General features: G+C 45.2%; 1 protein-coding gene across 1 annotated transcript in view; it reads right to left on the bottom strand.

Annotated features, from left to right (window-relative positions):
* Positions 1–13,600, bottom strand: part of MGAT4B (alpha-1,3-mannosyl-glycoprotein 4-beta-N-acetylglucosaminyltransferase B) — a 1,476,931-nt gene that overhangs the window by 211,332 nt on the left and 1,251,999 nt on the right. The window contains exon 12 of the mRNA XM_069199505.1: positions 4,084–4,162. Coding sequence (XP_069055606.1) covers positions 4,084–4,162 — 79 coding nt within the window. The remainder of the gene's footprint in view (positions 1–4,083; positions 4,163–13,600) is intronic.

Below are 13,600 nucleotides of genomic sequence, written 5' to 3' on the forward strand. Positions count from 1 at the left end.
AGTGCCCTATACTAGGGACTAACTAGTAAATCAAATATGCCAATCATGGATAAAACAATCACCAATACAATTTAGACAGAGAGCACTTGCACTTTAAGACTGGTCAGCAGTGGTAAAGTGCCCAGGGTCCTAAAGCCAGCAAAAACGAAATACAGCACATAGTCAAAGACAGGAGGTCAGAGGAGAAAAGGTTTGGAGATAACCCTTCAAAAAGGGCTATTTCCAACAGAATACAAAACAGAATTAATGTTCTGGTTAACAATGTCGGAGTGGAGCTTTAGTTCCAGATAAGAACATTATTTTCTGTTTCACTCAGTTATTGCTTAGATTGGTTCACAATAGGGTAATCCCCATTCCAAAGGCAGAGAATCTTGGATTCAATCCAGTCACTGATTAGCTGATGTTCAAGTGAAAAAGAAAGTACAGATGTATGACGGGGCTTTGCCATGGCAGACTTGTACCTATATTACTGGGCAACACAGTTAGTCCCTATCAAGGACATGCTGCATGAAGGGTAGGACGACCCTGCCTATGAATAAAAAATGGTCCGTGCAGGGGAAGTGTCAGCCTCGACTTCCACAGCAAAATTCACCCTCCCAAGAGGTAAGGTACATACATATTAATTCTATAAAATTTGTTTCTTTTTATTATACTATGAACATCAAATCAAGGCTGACAATTCACCTGCATGGACCATTTTTTTGTTCATGAATCTATTTACCTGGGTCCACGTGTTACAGGGTTTGCCCACTTATTTTGTTATATATACAGAGGGTAATGAGCCATGCTGGACAATGTACTCCACATCAAGTGGCGTTTACAGTGTGGAAGGCTGCTCTCCGGTGGATGTGATGGAACTGCAAACTGACCAGGGAAACCCCGATGTGTGGGAGGGCAGGTGGCTGGATCAGGTGTCCACCGTATAAAGGGTTTAAGGGATGGGACTTCTTTGGAATATGGAGAATGGGGGACGTTTGGGGCGTAAGCCACAGGAAATCATTCCAAGAGCTCCAGGTAGAATTCAAAATGCCAACCTCACAATTCTACTACTACTTACAACTTCGGCACGCACTACACACATACCAAAACATACTACAGGACATTCCTGAGTATAACCCTTTGGAAAATAAGAATCCTATGTGCCATTAGGCAAGGGAGGGGTATCCCAGATTTATAAATCCCTAGTGGTGGACTCGTCTGTATCATTGACCCCACTGAAAGAGAAATGGGAAGGTCTGTAGGGGATCTTCATGACGTGGACTAGAGAGATGCCTGTATGGCCCATCACACACTAACAATACACAGTTTTTTTTTTTTTTACAAATCAAGTATTTACATTAAGCCTATATGACACCCTTGGTATGTGGGAGCGGGACTCACTGACTCCTCAGCATGCCACAGGTGTAAAGACCCCATGGGGGATTTCTTCCATGTTGTATAGCAATGCCCAGTGATACATGTTTATTGGACTGCCAACCTTGCAGTCCGCCGTAGTAGGTACAAATGTTGACGCTAACCTAAAGATTGCTCTACTTCATATTCTAGATGATATGGGACGGATCGGGGGGGATAGGACACTGGTGGGTGTGGGCATGTTAATCGCCAAAAGGGACATAGCCCACAACTGGACCTCAGCGGTAGCACCTTCAGACGAGGCTTGGATTAGGGGTATGGACTGGTGCAGCAAACTGGAAGAAAATGTTTTGAAGCTCGGGGATGCCCCCCAAATATGTAGAAAAATGGTGGAACTACCTCGGACTGACAACTTAGATGAAACCCAGAGAGCTACTCGAACCACTTGGAGGGACACTGTGCCAGACCAGTCCCAGGAACGCGGGACGACAGTGAAGCAATGCGAGTTATTAGCCATAATGAGCAGGGTTACTGTTTTGATGTTAGCTGTAAAAGGGTAATAAAATGTCCCTATAAAATAAAGAAAGCACTCTGGCTGGAACATGCCCTTTAAACAAAACAAAAATCAAAAGCTTTATTCTCGGGGGAAATTAGATGCCTGTGAATTAAACCCGCCCAGAACGGGGACACTTTAGCCCTTCTTTCCTTCCTAGGGGTATCTTAGCAAGAATTGCCCTCCTTTGCTTTGTACTAGGTCGGCAGACATTGAACACATTCATTGTAGCAGGTCACAATTAAATGAATGAGAACAGATTCACTTTTAGTAAGGCGGAGGAGCAATAAAGTTTAGCTTAAAGTTAGCTTGTCTTGTCGTATTGTTGTGAGTTCAAAGACAAAGGTCAAATGTTAGGCTATGTCTAACACACTGGTGCTTACTGCTAAGTCTTCTAACTTGGAGACCAGCGTTGACTTTTCTGTCCCTGCAAAATTAGAGGATTTTGTAAAGTGTACTCTATCCAAAAAGGTTTTCTTTTCTACAGTGCCCATCCTGAGCTCTCATATTCAAGAGGCTCTCATATTTGCTAATGATCATTACTAAATATAAAAGCGTCTACAAATTCCTGTGCTCGATGCAAAAAAAAGGTTTCCTTCTGTACATGGCCGATCCTGTGTTCTCATATTTCAAGGAGCCTTCATACGTGGTAATAACTTCATTAGCACACCTGAGATTTTTTTAAATACGTGAGATGAGGATGTTCTGAAAGTATCCCTTGTGTTTGTTTTCAGCCTCAATGCTGGATCACACAACGCAGTGATCCAGACAAAGCGAAAACTCAACACAACAGGCAGGCATAAGGCGAGGGTTCCTGGCTTTCCCGGAAGGCCCCTCTCTGTGCACTGGTCCTGAAAGTCTAAAGGCACGGCTGGCATGCATGTGTCTTAATAAGGTGAACCCCATGTACCAGTTAGAGGCCAAGCGTCCTCTGAAGAGGAGACTTTTGGCGATGTGCTGTAAACAGATACTCTGCGTGTGCTAACGCATTCACAGATTATATGTTTACAGCATATGCAGTGCTTTAAATGAAAAAATAGAAGTGCAGGTACTCTGTACCAGAGTACCTGCTTGTTTCTGAGAAGTGCCGGTACTCTCCAATTAAAAGTATAACGTTTTTCTTGAGATATGCCGGTACTCTCCCTCTCAAAATAAAAAAGTGCTGGTACTCAGTACCGGAGAGTACCGGCCCATTTAAAGCACTGATATATGTATGACTGACAAGCAAACCAGGGAAATACAGTGCTGATGCCCCAGTTCCCTGGGGCTGCTCTAAAATGCAACACTGCTTCACGTCATTAATGGGTGGTCTCTTGAGACGTCTGAGAAATGCGGGTCAAGCAAGTGCCAGTTCAGCCCCGCCTGCTTAAATAAATAAAAAAAAGCAAATAACGTGAGTTGGCACAGACGAAATAATGCATGTGCCTGTCTAAAAAGTGCCTGGCTGCCTAATTCTTGTGTCAGTGGGGACGAGAGAAAGGTACAGGCTTTGTTTTGTTCTTCAATTTTATGTCGATGATAACTGCTCTTAGCAATTACCATCAATACCATCTACATAACTTGCAAAACTGGATGGACACAGCCCCGACGCCCTCAGCCAGGAGGAGCCACAGCCCACTGCATCTACTCAAGGCCCTCTCACATCCATCCCACGAAAACCGCAAGGTACCTATTTGTTAGTGTATCGGGAACCTCAATTTGATCACATTCTTTAACCCGCTTACTGCATTGAAAGAAAAGCATAAAAGTAGCAAAAAACGTACAGAATTCAGCATTAAGTGCTCTAGCAGATCACACAGCGGAGTACTTGATAAGCTACTTTTTGCCCGAAAGATGTGTTAGACTTCCAAGAGCCTTCCCAAGTGTCAGTTTTCTTTCACACCACTAAGAAACCATTATAATAAAATAGTTCTAAAAAAAATAACCGGAAACTGAAGAGCTGCTCGGTGGGCGATTGAAGGGAGTGAAAGGGTTTACTGTAGATGCCCTTTTAAGTGAATGAGGCACAGAGTACTTCAAACGTTTAACAAACAAATTTGGAGGCCCCTTCCTTGAAGCTGGAAGATGTATTTAGGATTCTGCTCTGAGAAATTACTATTTCATAAAGACAAGGTATGACCTTACAAGTATTTTTTCAATAAAACAAACGCTGCAAACGTAACACCTAGCAAACTCACATCAAAAGGCAAGACCTCCACTGTAGTGTTAAAAAGCTTGTCCTCTGGGTGTTCAATGTTGCCGCTGCGGAAGAAGTATCTGTGTGGAACAAGCAAACCCATGAGATTAAAAAGACATTAACACTGCAAAAGTTGAAATTTCAAAATCAAGAGTGAGGTTTTGCTCTCAGGAAGATTAAGATTAATTTCATATAGACATCACACGTTTCCCCATCACAACCACTTTCACCTCCATTCCAATTTCAAAGCAACTCTCAACTTGACTGCGTCATTGAATCTGTTTTTATGATTATTCAGTGTTCCCTACCCACAAGGGCATCAGAGTTTTTCTACAGTGAGGGTGATCGCTTAAGATGTGCCATTTCCGTATATGATGTCTTTCTCTAATATATATTTTAAGCTGTTCTGGAGAGGAAGAAAAGGTTGTAATACTCGTAGGTCCTAGTTCGACATCATTTACCAAGTTTAAAACAATCCACTGCTTGATGGATAGTAGATGGGATCATCAATTAAGTCATAACTCATGAATAATTCCACACGGCCAGCATGGACCCGGGAGCACTTTTCCATGAGCAGCACCCTTTAGGAGGGTCTATTAGTGTTGAAATATTTTCCTGGATCTAGTTTTTACTATTGAAAACACATATGTGAGGAAATTCCTCCTTGGCATGGTTACCCCCTAACTTTTTTGCCTTTGCTGATGCTGAGTTATGATTTGAAAGTGTGCTGGGACCCTGCTAACCAGACCTCAGCACCAGTGTTCTTTCCCTAAACTGTACCTTTGTCTCCACAATTGGCACAACCCTGGCACTCAGGTAAGTCCCTTGTAACTGGTACCCCTGCCAGAGAAGGACTCTAAGGACTGCAGCATGTCTTATACCACCCTGGGGACCCCTCACTCAGCACATGGACACTGCCTCACAGCTTGTGTGTGGTGGTGGGGAGAAAATGACAAAGTCGACATGGCACGCCCCTCAGAGTGTCATGGCAACCTCACACTGCCTGTGGCATAGGTAAGTTACCCCTCTAGCAGGCCTTACAGCCCTAAGGCAGGGTGCACTATACCACAGGTGTGGGCATAAGTGCATGGGCACTATGCCCCTACAGTGTCTAACCTTAGACATTGTAAGTGCAGGGTAGCCATAAGAGTATATGGTCTGGGAGTCTGTCATACACGAATTCCACATCACCATAATGGCTACACTGAAAACTGGGAAGTTTGGTATCAAACTTCTCAGCACAATAAATGCACACTGATGCCAGTGTACATTTTATTGTGAAATACACCCCAGAGGGCATCTTAGAGATGCCCCCTGAAAACATACCCGACTTCTAGTGTAGGCTGACCAGTTCCTGCCAGCCTGCCACAGACCAGACATGTTGCTGGCCACATGGGGAGAGTGCCTTTGTCACTCTGTGGCCAGGAAAAAAGCCTGTACTGGGCTGAGGTGTTTGTCACCTCCCCATGCAGGAAATGTAACACCTGGCAGTGAGCTTCAAAGGCTCACCCCTTTTGTTAAAGCACCACAGGGCATCCCAGCTAGTGGAGATGCTTGGCCCTCCGGCCACTGCCCCCACTTTTGGCGGCAAGGCTGGAGGAGATAATGAGAAAAACAAGGAGGAGTCATCCACCAGTCAGGACAGCCCCTAAGGTGTCCTGAGCTGAGGTGACCCCTGCCTTTAGAAATCCTCCATCGTGAGTTTGGAGGGTTCCCCCAATAGGATTAGGGATGTGCCCCCCCCTCCCCACAGGGAGGAGGCACAAAGAGGGTGTAGCCACCCTCAAGGACAGTAGCCATTGGCTACTGCCCTCCCAGACCTAAACACATCCCTAAATTCAGTATTTAGGGGCTCCCCAGATCCCAGGAAATCAGATTCCTGCAACCTGAAGAAAGAAGAAGTACTGCTGACCTACAAGCCTGCAGAGAAGGAGTAAGACAACAACTGATTTGGCCCCAGCCCTACAGGCCTGTCTCCAACTATGAAAACCTGCTCCAGCAACGCATCCGACAGGGACCAGCGACCTCTGAAGCCTCAGAGGACTGCCCTTGACTACAGGACCAAGAAGCTCCAGTGAACAGCGACCCTGTTCAAAACCAGCTACTTCTTTGCAACAAAGAAACAACTTCCAATGACTTCATGTTTCCCGCCGGAAGCGTGAGATTTCACACTCTGCACCCGACGCCCCCGGCTCGACCTGCATAAAACCAACACCTCAAGGAGGACTCCCCGGCGACTGCGATCCCGTGACTAACCAGAGACGACCCCCCTGAGCCCTCACAGCGACGCTTGCAGAGAGAATCCAGAGGTTCCCTCTGACCGGGACTGCCTGTAACAAGGGACCCGACGCCTGGAACCAACACTGCACCCACAGCCCCCAGGACCTGAAGGAACCAAAATTCAACGCAGGAGTGGCCCCCAGGCGACCCTCTGCCTAGCCCAGGTGGTGGCTGTCCAGAGAAGCCCCCCTGTGCCTGCCTGCACCACTAGAGTGACCCCCGGGTCCCTCCATTGAAACCAATACAAAACCCGATGCCTGCTTTGCACACTGCACCCGGCCGCCCATATGCCGCTGAGGTTGTGTTTTGTGTGCCTACTTGTGTCCCCCCCCAGTGCTCTACAAAACCCCCCTGGTCTGCCCCCGAGGACACAGGTACTTACCTGCTGGCAGACTGGAACCGGAGCACCCCTGTTCTCCATAGGTGCCTATGTGTTTTGGGCACCTCTTTGACCTCTGCACCTGACCGGCCCTGAGCTGCTGGTGTGGTAAACTTTGGGGTTGCCTTGAACCCCCAGCGGTGGGCTGCCTATGCCCCAGGACTGAGACTTTTAAGTGTTTTACTTACCTCCTAATCTAACCTTTACTTACCTCCCCCAGGAACTGTTGATTTTTGCACAGTGTCCACTTTGAAAATAGCTTATTGCCATTTTTACAAACACTGCACATGATATTGTTTTTATTCAAAGTTCCTAAAGTATCTAAGTGAAGTACCTTACATTTAAAGTTTAACTGTAAATCTTGAACCTGTGATTCTTAAAATAAACTAAGAAAATATATTTTTCAATATAAAAACCTATTGGCCTGGAGTAAGTCTTTGTTCCTCATTTATTGCCTGTGTGTGTACAACAAATGCTTAACACTACCCTCAGATAAGCCTACTGCTCGACCACACTACCACAAAATAGAGCATTAGAATTATCTACTTTTGCCACTATCTTACCTCTAAGGGGAACCCTTGGACTCTGTGCACACTATTTCTAATTTGAAATATAGTATATAGAGAGCCAACTTCCTACAACATACATTTCTAGACTAAACTGAAGCACCTAAGTACAAAAAGGATTAAAAGGGTCCAACCTAAGGAAAAATATGTAGCCCATGATGAAAGCTGTGGAAAAAGGAATCCAGTCTCTAAGATTTGAGACGTTTCCTTTACCCATGAGGCACACAAAGTTGCCTCACATAGCTAGCTTTTTTACAGTTAAAATGTTAAGGGTATTTCTAATGCCAACCCTACCCAGCTGGGGAGGTGGGGTAGGTGTTCATGACTTCAATGAAGATTTCTATTGTGGAGAAGTAAGACTGCAAGTGGGTAAACCTTTTCTTCTGCATCGTAGAATTTTCACTGATAGTCATAAATGCATGAATAGAATAGCAAGCGGATTGAAATGAAAGAAAAGCGACTGCTGGGCAAAAGGAAAAACATAGCATCTGTAGCTAAGGGCGGTACTCCCTGGTATAAGAGAAATATATCACTTGAACAGATTTCAAAGTGTTCCTTGACCCAATCTAGCATTTTCTTGAGTGTCTGAATCTAGCAAATGTGATAAGTTGCTTCCATATTGCTGCCTGCAGATGTTAGAAATTGGGATGTTTCTAAGCCATGATGTGGTAGATGTTTTTCCATTAGTAGAGTGTGCTTGTTTTTGGTTTCTCTGGAAAGAGTTTGCCTGCCTATTGATAACAAGTAGTATTGCAAGCTACTATCCATCTAGCAATGGATTGTTTAGATGTTGCCAAACACTGATATGGTCATATTTGATAAATAGCCAGTTTTGCTTTCTCAGAACCTTACTTTTATCCAGCTAGAAATCAAGGAACCTCCTGTATCAATGGAAGGCAAACTAAAGTCTTGCTGGAGTGGATGGACTGAGAAAGAATGTGATAAGAGTAATCATTTGGTTATATGAAGGTTGTGTCCTTGTCACCACCTTATTAGAAAGAAAAACTGTGTAAGGGACTATGGTAGCTAAGTCTTTTAATTGTCTGGGAAGATATAATGGCTACTAGAAAAGCTGTTTTCCAGAAAAACACTCTAATGTAGCCTTTTGGATCTTCACAAATGGAGGGCTCATCAATTTTGATAAAGATACAACACTCACTCCAAGGTTCAAAATGTTGATAATGTCTGACCTCAGGACCCATACTGCGGAATTTGACAATGTTAGGTTTAAGTGCTAAATTTGCCCCTGAAGACTAAATAGCAGACAGGGTCTGTGAATGAGTCTCCAGTGCAGTCTGACAGATATCTGTAGAAGGTCCAGGTACCACCACTGCCTCAGCCAGCACATGGCAATTATGATCATTTTCGCGGAGGACTTTCTCAGTTTCTCCATTACATATTATTGGACGAACATAACTTAGAATACCTCCTGATCAGTTTTTCAAAAGGGTATTGCCCCATGATCCTAGTTCTAGTCATCGGGATTTGAAGTCTTGGCATTCTCCATTTTGTTTTGTTGTATTTTCCCCATTCTTAGAAGATGTGGTCTAAAACATCATTGTCCAGGACCTGTTTGTGATTTTCTTTCTAACAGCGACTGAGAAAATCCACCTGTTGATTCACTGCCCCTAAATGTGTACTGTTAAGTACAGGTGTATAGCCAGGGTCTAATGGCAAATGAATTGTGTGTCCATGGATAATGGTTTTCGACCATGTGTCACCCTTGCTTATGTAGTGCATGGTGGTGCTGCTGTCCCCTTGATCAAAATTGTTGTTTGTTTCTGAAGTGACAGCATAAAAGGTTTTGGAGCTAGATGAACTGCTCTCAGAACTATTTTATAGGGTACATTTTTCTCGCTTCCTGTAGGAAAATGCCACTGTTAGTATAGTCACCCCCCACTTTTTGCCTAGTGTTGATGCCAGCTTTGATTGGAAGTGTGCAGGGACCCTGCTAACCAATCCAGAGCATCAGTGTTCTTTCCCTACAACTGTACCTGTGTTTCCACAATTGGCACAGCCCTGGCACACAGTTAAGTCTCTTGTTAAAGGTACCCCTGGTACCAAGGGCCCTGTGACCAGGAAAGATACCTAGGGGCTGCAGCATGAAGTATGCCACACTCGGGGACCCCTCGCTCAGTACATGCACACTGCATGGCAGCTTGTGTGTGCTAGTGGGGAGAAAAGACAGTCGACATGGCATTCCCCTCAGAGTGCCATGCCCACAAACTACTGCCTGTGGCATAGGTAAGCCACCCCTCTAGCAGGCCTTGTATCCCCAAGGCATGGTGCACTATACCACAGGTGAGGGCATAGCTGCATGAGCACTATGCCCCTACAGTGTCTAAGTCAATTCTTAGCACTGTAAGTGCAGGGTAGCCATATTGAGTATATGGTCTGGGTGTTTGATATTACGAACTCCACAGCACCATAATGGCTACACTTAACACTGGGAAGTTTGGTATCAAACTTCTCAGCACAATAAACCCACACTGATGCCAGTGCAGGGTTTATTGAAAAATGCACACAGAGGGCATCTTAGAGATGCCCCCTGTATGTTAACCCAACTGCTAGTGTAAGGGTGACCGGTCCATGCCAGCCTGCCACATCCAGATGAGTTTCTGACCACATGGGATGACTACCTTTGTGCACTCTGTGGTCAGAAACAAAGCCTGTCCTGGGTGGAGGCGCTTCACACCTCCCCCTGTAGGAACTGTAACACATGGCAGTGAGCCTCAAAGACTCAGGCCTGGTGTTACAGTACCCCAGGGAACTACAGCTAGTGGAGATACCCGTCCCCACCGGACGAAGCCCCCTTTGGCGGCAAGTCCGTGGGAAAATTAGGGGAAACAAGGAGGAGTGACCACCACAGCCAGGACCACCCCTAAGGTGTCCAGAGCTGAGGTGACCCCTCCCTGCAGAATCCTCCATCTTGGTTTGGTGGACAGGGACCAATAGGGATAAGAATGTGTCCCCCACCCCAAAGGGAGTGGACACAAGGAGGGTGTAGCCACCCTCAGGGACAGTGGCCATTGGCTACTGCCCTCTAACACGCCCCTAAATCTAGGATTTAAGGGGCTCCCTGGACCCAGCTCACCAGATTCCTGGCGACCTACAAGAAGAAGGACTGCTAAGCTGAAAACCCCAGTAGAGAAGGAGGAGGACGACAACTGCTTTGGCCCCAGCCCTACCGGCCTGTTTCCTGCTTCAAAGAACCTGCAAAAAGACCAGCAACGCGTCCAGCGGGCCCAGCGACCTCTGCCAACTCCAGAGGACTGCCCTGCACCCAAAAGGACCAAGAACTTCCGAGGACAGTGGCTCTGTCTGAAGAAACCTACAACTAGGTATTCCCACCTCACTCCAGATGCGCGAGTCCTGACCCCTGTGCACCCAACGTCCACATCCCGTGTCCAGATAGCCCACCCAGCAAGAAAGGGTCCCCAGGTGACTGTGAGCAAGAGATCACCCTTGGTTGACCCCTCCAGACCTCCACGACAACGCCTGCAGAGGGAATCCTAAGGACCCCCCTGACCGTGGGATCCAGCCGGAGGTAACCAATGCCTGAAGAACCACTGCACTCGCAGCCCCCAGGCCTTGGAGAAACTGACCCCCGGTGCAGCATCAACCAGCAGGCAACCCTCCTCCCTGCCCAGCTGGTGGTTTGCCCGAGAAGCCCCCTCGGACCTCCTCTGCAGCCTCAGAGTGACCCTCGGGGTCCCCTCATAGAGCTGCATTGAAAACCCGATGCCTTGGTTGCACCCTGCACCCAGCCGCCCTAGTGCCACTGAGGGTGCGTGTTTGGTGCGTACTTGGGGCCCTTCCAGTGCTCTCTTGAACACCCCTGGTCTGCCCTCCAAAACTGCGGGTACTTACCTGCCAGCAGACCAAGTTTAGAGTGTCTCCTCTCTTCATAGGATCCCACATTACTTTGGTTCATCCTTGACCTCTGCACCCAACCGGCCCCGTGTTGCTAGGTGTTTGGAGTTATCCTGAACCCCCAATGATGGACTACCTACACCCTGGATATAAGAACTGTAAGTTGTATATTTCCCTGCAAAACCGTACTATCTTTTCTTCCTCCAGGAACTGTTGAAAAATGCACGTGTCAACTTTTAAAATAGCGTTTTGCCATTTTACGAAAAACTGTATACATTAGTCAATTCTATTCAAAGTCCTGATCATATATATGCAAAGTACCTTTTTTTTTTATTTGCTTACCTACAAACTGAATCTTGCGGTTTTAGAAATAAATTAACAAACCACATTTTCTATTTAAAATCTTATTGGTCTGAAGTTGTCATTGAGTGTGTGTTTCTTCTATTGCTTGTGTGTGTGCAAAAAATGCTTAACACCACCCTCTGATAAGCCTAACTGCTCGACCACACTACTACAAACAGAGCATTAGTATTATCTATTTCAGCCTGTCAAGCCTCTGGGGAATCCCAGGACTCAGTGCACACTATATCTCATTTTGATATAGTAAATACAGAGCCAGCTTCCTACATGGACCGTTTATGAATGCAATGTTTTCTTCTATGCCTGCCGGGAAAAACAGTTCTGGATGGGGTAATGAACTTCCCTTTCAGAGAGGTCAATATCAACTTGATCTCCCACTCCCAAAATGCCTTGGTATTCATCTGGAAGTACGAGTCATACGATGAGGTGGCATTGAACACTACTGAGTGTTAAATGTAACTAAGACTTTGGTGAAAACATAGCAAAAAAAATAAAAAGGACAATTATCTATCAGAAATTGGGTAAAACATTTTCTAAAAAATCACAGCAAAAAGCCTAACACTTCAGGTTCCTGTGACCCTGGAGTTATTGGTGAAAAAAAAAAAAAAAAAGGAACTGATTAAACTGGCGCCCAAGGGGCATTTTATCGATCCACAATATCACTTAATGGGGGAGCCAAGCAGGATGATGGATGGTGCCGAACAGTGCCAGCTATGTTGGTAGTCAGAGTAGCAGCTATAGCGGGTAGTAAGGGTGAGAGTTGGCCGCACTCAGAGGGATTAGTACATAGATGTTATATGGTCAGTTGAGCAGGAAATGGTGCACGTGATCATATGCCCTACTACCCTTGGGCAACAGTAATGTGTAATATGGATACACAAATAGAATACGCAAACAAAGATCACAGCACACAGTATGCAAAGTAGGACAAAACAGGATCAAGTCAACTAGTCATTATGGGATAGAAATGAATGTTCCCTGTTATTTGGAATACCACTTCAATCAGAATAAATTGAACTCTTCTCTGGAGACAAGATTTGAACACCGATGTGCTCGATTTTTTCATTCATTTCTATCCCATAATGACTAGTTGACTTGATCCTGTTTTGTCCTACTTTGCATACTGTGTGCTGTGATCTTTGTTTGCATGTTGGTAGTCAGACATTGCTGACAAACTTACAGTCTGTTGCCTGCAAAGATTATTTTAAGTGATATTCAGGAGCAAGTATCCATTAGAAAGGAAAAGAAAAAAAAGTTACTTACCTGTAACTATTTTTCTCCAATATTGGTGTCTTTCATAGATTCACATGGTTGAATCATTCCTCGTTCTCGATGTGGGAGTCCCACGGTATTAAAGAAAGCAGTACTAAATCACATAGAGAACAGTTAATGTTAAAAAACCTTCACTTTAATAGCTTATCCTTACTATTTAATAAGAACCAAAGTCCAGCCAACCACGGGACAGCACCCTCTAGAGTACTCCTCATAGAGGCTTCATTCCCTCAGATTTTCTAGCAGTGGGATATTAGCACCCACATAATAAGGGGAGCCTCTATAGGGAGGAGGGTGGACTACGTGAATCTTTACAAGATGCCAATCTGGGAGAATTAGTTTCTTCTCCAGTATTGGATCTTTTATAGATTCATATGCTTGAATCAGAGTAGTTAGCAGTTAAATCACTTAAAATAAATAGCAATCAGAATACAGCAATTGGTGGAAAATACTTTTAGATATGTCTCACCCAACTGAAATAGATGGCACAACACTGCTTGTCCCACAGCCACATCACTCTTCAGAGGAATTCAGGCAATAATTCTGCATAAAGGTGTGCCTGCTGGTCCATGCCGCTGCTCAACATATTTGTTGAATAGGCACACATGCTTAGAGAGCTGTGGCATTGGATACAGCCCTGGTATAATGAGCTTTGACTTTTCTTGTCAATTGCTGTCCGGCTTGACTTTGACAGAACTGGATAGCTGCTGCAATCCATCTAGCTATGCTTTGTGTGAGAACTTGGAAATTCTTACAGATGTTACCCTAAGCAGTGAATAAATGATCCA

The sequence above is a fragment of the Pleurodeles waltl genome, chromosome 7 (assembly GCF_031143425.1).
Source record: "Pleurodeles waltl isolate 20211129_DDA chromosome 7, aPleWal1.hap1.20221129, whole genome shotgun sequence".
NCBI lineage: Eukaryota > Metazoa > Chordata > Amphibia > Caudata > Salamandridae > Pleurodeles > Pleurodeles waltl.